Source organism: Rhagoletis pomonella, unplaced genomic scaffold (assembly GCF_013731165.1).
Source record: "Rhagoletis pomonella isolate Grant_MI unplaced genomic scaffold, Rhpom_1.0 Rhpom_scaffold_00005, whole genome shotgun sequence".
Taxonomy (NCBI): Eukaryota; Metazoa; Arthropoda; class Insecta; order Diptera; family Tephritidae; genus Rhagoletis; species Rhagoletis pomonella.
In genome coordinates, this window is record NW_023458559.1 from 6,923,092 (window position 1) to 6,930,452 (window position 7,361).

General features: G+C 35.8%; 1 protein-coding gene across 4 annotated transcripts in view; it reads left to right on the forward strand.

Moving 5' to 3' along the window:
• The window catches only part of LOC118738671 (MOXD1 homolog 2), a 1,114,343-nt gene that overhangs the window by 199,117 nt on the left and 907,865 nt on the right, over positions 1-7,361 (forward strand). For all 4 annotated transcript variants that reach the window (XM_036469580.1, XM_036469579.1, XM_036469582.1 and 1 more), the window contains exon 2: positions 3,112-4,974. In XM_036469580.1, the coding sequence (XP_036325473.1) occupies positions 4,453-4,974 (522 nt within the window). In that variant the 5' untranslated portion in view covers positions 3,112-4,452. The remainder of the gene's footprint in view (positions 1-3,111; positions 4,975-7,361) is intronic.

Genomic DNA, 7,361 nt, shown 5'->3' on the forward strand with positions numbered 1-7,361 from the left:
TGTGTTTCTGCAGCATATTTATAATACTGTTTAATCCTGCCTTGTATGAAAATGTTTGTATATAGCAGGGGTGGGCAAGGCCGCCGCCGAAAAGAGCCACATTTAAGTTCTAAATGCTACAAAGAGCCACAAAAACGAACACGAAAACAAAAATTTTATTTTTAAATAAAATTATTATAAGAAATGAAAAACATTAATTTTATTATTATTCTATTGTAAGTAAGATATATATACAAGAAAATTCAAAAGATCCCTTTGGCGAGATTTTCAAAATCTGGTTTTAGGTCAGTTAAAGCCGTTCGTAACAATTCTGTTAAATGTTGGATAGTCAATACGTACGTTCGTTTAAAATCTCCAGTAAAAAAAGCCCAACAGCGAAATTCCGGCGAAATATCATCTGTTCTCTCACAAGAGAAACATATCCAAAATAGTACGCGAACAGAAAATTTGCAGAAACTCGCAAGATAGACGAACAGCTGATAGAAATTTTGTTTACAATAGGTGCGTTCGTTTAAAATCTCCAGCAAAAACCAACCAACAGCAAAATTCCGGCGAAATGTCACCAGTTCTCTCACAAGAGAAAGATATCCAAAACAGTACGCGAACAAAAAATTTGCAGAAACTTGCAAGTTAGACGAACAACTGATATCATTTTTGTTTACATTCAAAAGTGTAAAATTTAACTCGACGAAAACTCATCACAAAGTGTTATCCTGACACAGTTTATTGATTAAACAAACAACTACTTACTTCTTACAAGTTTAATTAGTCGCATTTGGTCATTTTTAACTTTTAAACCATCAAATTCAATTTTGTGATTTGCATAAATTCCAACCAGCTGTTTTCCTGTTGGCAAATTGCTGTTGGCAAAAATTTTTCCAGCAGAAACCAGCAGCTTCCCCTCAAAATGAAATGTCACTTTGCTCTCTCAATTTCCCCTACTTTGCAAGATTTTTGCGTACGCGAACGCAAAAACCTGAAAGTTTTGGTTAAAAATGAACACTTAACAGCTACGCGAACGCAATTATTAACAGGTCTATTCTGCACGTTACCGAAGATTTTGTGACCGGAAAATTTTATTACCAAAAAATGTTACCACTTCTTGTTACCGCGATTCTAGGTACGTTGGTAATGCAGTGCAAATATTCAGCAAGTCAGCTATGAAGATTTGTGAAAATTCCTGTATTGCACATTTCACGGGGAAATATTTTGTTACCAGCTTATGAGATGGTAACCAAATTTACCGGTTACAAGAGAGCACAGAATGCGAAAAAGGTCTAAAAATTGGCAGACTCTTTAATTACCGGTTATAAAATTTATGTTAAAGTAAAAAGAGCAAAAATGTTCTAGGCAAGGAGAAAGTAAAAAGAGCCGCACTTTGCTAAGCAAAGAGCCGCATTTGGCTCAAAGAGCCACGTTTTCCCACCGTTGGTATATAGATTTTTAATTAGATAAGTGTTTAATAAATTTTACTATAGTAGGAGCTTGCACAATTCGGAAAATCTGTTCCCGTATATACAATGTAAATAATAATACTGGATATGTTGCATGTGTTCCTTTTGTTGACATGCATAAATTTGATGCATGATTTGATTTGAATTTATTCGGCAATGTCTTCATATATCACTTTCAAACATGTATAAGCGACATGATATAAACTGGCACTTAATGATGTGTTACATGTCGCTATGTTTTGTAGTTCAGGCCTTTAGTATCTATACATAATTGCTCAGTCATACGACTTAGTCAGGCCGATCTGTAGCAGCCGCAGAATTGAGCTATATATCAAACTAAAGTGCAAGCTGCAGTTGCAGTTGACCGTGTTTGTCAAAAAAGTAAAAAGCGGCAGAAAAGTCGATAGTGAGTAATATAATCTATTGAAAAATATTAACCATATTTCCGTGGAATTGAGATTCGGAAAAGTTAATAGGTATTATTCATAGTTTTGAAATATATTTCACGTAAGCCAAAAATAAAAAAAGCTGAGATCCCTTTCTTTTTTAGACACCTAGGATATCACTGACCATTAAAAAGGACCCTGAATGACTGCAAACCTCAAAGCATTACATAATTTTGTATGTGATTTTTAAAATGAACGATCCAAATTTAGCCGTATACATATTTAAAATTTTTTAGAATCAGTGGTTGAGGTTTTGTACTGAAAGGGTTAACCCTAAAAGTATAATCTACGTCTGCGAGGCGTATACGGAATGGGTATTTTTTTTTAATTTTAACACAAAATTTACTTTTTATATTGTTGTTTTAAATAAATGTGGTTTTATTATTAGTCAAACTCACAGCTTCAATATTCTTAAAAAACATAAGACAGGACTAAGTATATTTTAGCTCACAGGTTATCTTTTAAGTACATAAGCCTCTACGGCGTATGTTAAGGCTTTACGTTACTCCCAAATAGATTAGGCTTCTAGGGTTAAGAAAGCTTTAGTTTGAAAGTGTGATATTAAATGCTTTTCACCATAAACGGCGTCAATTTTCAATGATTATTGCGTTTCAGATTAAGACTAATACCAGATATTGTGAAAGGTTGGACTATACCTTAAAGATGACGGGTTTCTCATGGCCCACTGCACGAAGCTTAGAGTAGCGTAGTGTCTTTTAAGAACTTAAAAATTATCCTGGGTTATCAGGTGTCTAGCAATACAGAATTAATTGTTGTCTTTCACGAAGTTCTTTAAATAAATTTTAAGCTAAGTACTCACCTGTATTTCGGGGGTTACTACTAGTTTTAATATATTGTTAGTATAATTTCCTATAAAATTTACCTTTAAATACATCGAAAATTTGTTTTAGAGAATCAATGTGAAATAATTGCAGAAACGATTAACCGGTTTGCTGAGCAACCGAGACGTCTGCTTTTTAAATAATTTTTGTAAAACAAATCGGCAAGTACATATCGTCCCCCGCATGCCAGAAACATGACTGTGTAAAGATTAAAATTTAGGGATTTTTATATGTCGCCCCCCCTATATTCGAACCTGGCGACGCCCATGTCAATTATACTTGACTTAACATTTAATTACACATCAAACACATTTTCAAAAGTAAATTATACTATTTACGTGTAATTTTCTTGTCTTTTCTGTCTTTCAGACGTCGCTACACTCACAGTTGTGCACGCACCCTGAATCCAGCTTCACAGGTGAGGTTGACGCCAACGCTACCGGTAAGACGACAAAAAACGTGAATGCCAAAACGTACAAAAACAATGTGAACGGAAGAGCAAAAAGTAAACTGAATTAGAAAAATATGTCGCACGTCTTTACCTGTATGAGCACGTGAGGAAAGCAAAAAGCTTTGGCGCTGAAACAACAACTTTTAATTCCGATATCACGTTAGGGCTAACGCAATAAAAATGCGATTAAAATAAAACCTCATAGCGTAGATAACTGCCAAACAACGAGTAAAAAACAAACATCGCCATAAAACTAAGGAGCGTAAGAGGGTGAATTCCATTCGCCACCGGCGGCAGGCCACTTTCTTGACAGTCCTAATGGCCATAAAGTCCAATAAGCCACCAAAAAAGGCATTCCGAAAACAAGCGAAAACGCTATTTATAACATCAGAGCTGTGATATACATACCAGTAAGAAAATATATCATATTAAAAGACACACATACAAACATCCATGCACCCAACACTAAAAACAAAAACCTCGAAGACCAAGCCAAGCGAAATTGCTAAAAATACGAAGGAACACAAAAAGGCAAAAACTTGTGGATTAATAAAGTACATGCATACTTGCCCATAGCCGTTTGTATATACGAGTACATACATATACATATACATATGCACAAACATATATAAGCCATAGGAATTGAAGAAGGAGCAACGAATAAAAACGCTCATAGCTGTAGATTTTCTCTTTTGAGGCCACCAGTTGAAAAAATTGTTTTTAAATACAACAAAATGACACACCGATTGCATACTGCCGCAATAAGCAATTTCGCGTAGGACTAACAGAGCTGTTGGCACAGGCTGCGTCAGCGTTGTAGAACTTGGCAACTCATTGACCTGTGGTAGCAGGATTTAAAAGCTGTAAATGACGTGCGCTCAATTGCCGTCAACTTACTTTTTAAGCAGTTGCTGCCGATTCGCAAGCCAGTAAACAAAACAAGCATGCTCTACTCATTCTGAGTGAAAGTGTGCGTTGAGATTTGTGTTTCACTGGACATACATTTATTAGCAAAGGCGCTGTGAAGAAAAGGCCAATCGTGAACAAAGCGCTAACTGACTTGCGAAATAGTTTGGTCAACCCGAAAGTAATTTATAAAAGCTAACTGCCAAATCTGGTGCCAAGCATCAAACGGCTGTTTCGTAAACTATTAACACGCACCCGAGTATTCGGGTGAAGCGTCGCACACATGCCACACTCATAAGATCTCAGTACCGCGTTGAAGCACACTCATCGCGATATCATTAATTTAGAACGGAATGGACACGTCGACCTCAGCAACAACAATGTCCGCTATAAAGATTACAATGCCAGCAAAAGCAGCTATACAGAAGAAGGAAGTGAAGCATCCAAGTTCATCGCTGTCATCGTTAATCACATGTTTTATATCCTGTTTCATTGTGGTTGTGAGTCGCATATCTCCTTCAATAGCAGCAGAAGGAATAACAACAGCTTCGGCAACAATGCTTACAAAGGTAGAAACAGTAGGCGGCGGTAGTGAAGATAGTACTTCCACCATTTCTGCCCAAAGTGCAAGCCATTTGGGCGCATCTGGTGGTGGCGAGGGTAACGGAATCGGTGGCAACGGTTTGAGCTGGGATCATGCCGTCGATTTGAATGAGGATTTTCGCATTTTATGGACAATCATTAATCAGGATATTACGTTCGAAATACAAGCACGTACGCTGGGTTACGTTGGGTTTGGATTTTCACCCGATGGAAAGCTCGCTGGTGCCGACATGGCCGTCGGTTGGGTGGACAAGGGTCAAACATATTTTCAGGTGAGCTTAACAACACTTTAATATATGTATTTCACATACCCATTCAAAAATAAGCACTTTCACACACGCATTCCTTAAGTGTTCTCACACTTATTCTCTCATTTATGCTTAAGGCATTTTTCTTTTCAATGTGTCTAAATTGTATCCCCGTTATTACTTGTGCGAAGCGATCCCTCGAAATTGCCAATGGTTTGAAATACCTTTTCATGCATTACTCTTAAATTTTTGAATTATTACTTTAGTAAATATTGCTTAAGCTCTGCAAGTGCAATTAATTTCAAAAGAATTGTAAAACTATACGCATACATACATATATATGTACCTATTTGATGGACAGAATTTAAAAGACTATTCCAACGCCTACGATTTAACTGCTGCGCCTAAAACTTTGACGCGGAACAAAAGTATTGTTTCGTCGTTGCCACGTTATCAACAGGATATAACTATAACGTAAACAAGTAAAAAAGTCTAATTTCGGGCGGAGCGAACATTAAATACCCGGCGCAAGTATTCAATATACTTTTTCACCTTTCCGAAAACTACCGCTACGTGGTAAGAAGGGATGGTTTTACTCTTATTTCAAACATATTCCATAAACTTAAATAGTTATAGGTGGGCGGTATCACGCCCTTTTCCAAAATTCCATATTAATGTTACTTATTTTCAAGGGATTGTTGTTAGTATCAACTTTGAGTAAATGAGTGTCCTTAAATTTCGATATATCGAAGTTTCAAGCATTTCTAAAATTTACCGTTATACAAAAGTGGGCGTAATTTTAGCCCGATTTCAAAAATTTTCAAAGTTTTGCTTTTATGTGACATGCGCAACAATCATACCGAGTTTGGTACAAATTGATCGATTGTTTACTGATTTATCGAAATTTCGTATATTTCTAAATTAAAGTTACATGGGATGTGGGCGTGGTTATTGTCCGATTTTAAACATTTTCAGTCGTTTAGTATGTTGTATCACGGCCAACAACTGTGCCAAGTTTGAGAGAATCATGTAATCATAAGTAGGCGTCACTACACCCATTTTCCAAAAATTTATAATATTATTATTTTCCGTCTAAAAATGGCTGCAAATATAAATTTTGCGTGAATTAGCTGCAGTAGTTACTAAAAAGTCGCAGTTTTCGTATTTCTGTAAACTACCGTTACATGGGAGGTAGGCATGGTTATTGTCCGATTTTGCCCATTTTCAATACCATCCGTCCTACGCTGAAATGAAATACACATACCAAGTTAGTTAATACTATGTTCACGTTGAAATATTAACTCGGGTTTAACGGTTTGAGTTTATGAACAAATGGCAAGTGTTCTCATTGGTGTCAGGGCTCCCAAGTTGGCTAGAACCGTGCCATTTTATTTCTCATGGCACTTAATTTTTCAATTTGGCACAAAGTGCCAAAATGGCACTTTTGAAAAATAGTAAGATTTCAATACATTTTTGCGAAACACTTTGCTTGTATTTCATTTTCTCAACTTAAATTTTCTAATTTCTAGAGTGCATACAAATGGTTTATCTTATTTTGGCAGTGGACTTTTGTTTTAGGAGTGTGCTCCTAATTTTAATGCTAAATGGGAAGAATTGATTGGCAAATTTTTTGGCACTTTTGTTTTTCTATTTGGCAAATTGTGGCACTTTTTTATCAAAAATATTGGACTAAGGATAGTTGGCAGCCCTAATTGGGGTGTTTAATAAACTCAGAGTTCAATTTGACATTTGTTTGTTTACTTTTTCTTATTCATATTAAGCTGCTCCCGTTATCCAGGGTTAAGACAGAAATAGTCCCAAATAGCCGCGGTGTAGAATACCAACCGTTCAGCCAAAAAAAAGAAGAAATGTGACTCGATAGAACTTTTCATACTCATTTCAACCATACCAAGATTATTTGGCAGAAATAAAAATCAAAGCCTATAAAAGGGGTTCAAGGTTTTTTAACCGACTTGACAAAAAGGAGAAGGTTCTCAGTTCGCCGGAATATTTTTTTATCTATGTTACCGCATAACTTTGGACCACGTTAACCGATTTCGGCAATTCTTTTTTCATCGGAAAGATGGTACCCCAAGTGTGGTCCCATACTAAGTTTGGTTAGATCCGATATTTGGATCGTGAATAAATTAACGATAATCGTAAATTTGTATATGAGAATTAAAGTCGGTTTTGTTTTTTGCTTAAAAATTACTTGTAATATTTATAATATCTCGGAAACTAAATATTTGCCAATCACAAAAGAATTGATCCTTATTTAAAGATAATATAAATACCTTTTACGCGACGTGTATAGTATAAACCTTTTTAAAACAGATTTTTAATAAACGCCATTTAAAAAAATATATATGTGACCTGGTCTACGAAAAGGGAGCTTACGTGCGAAAACTAGT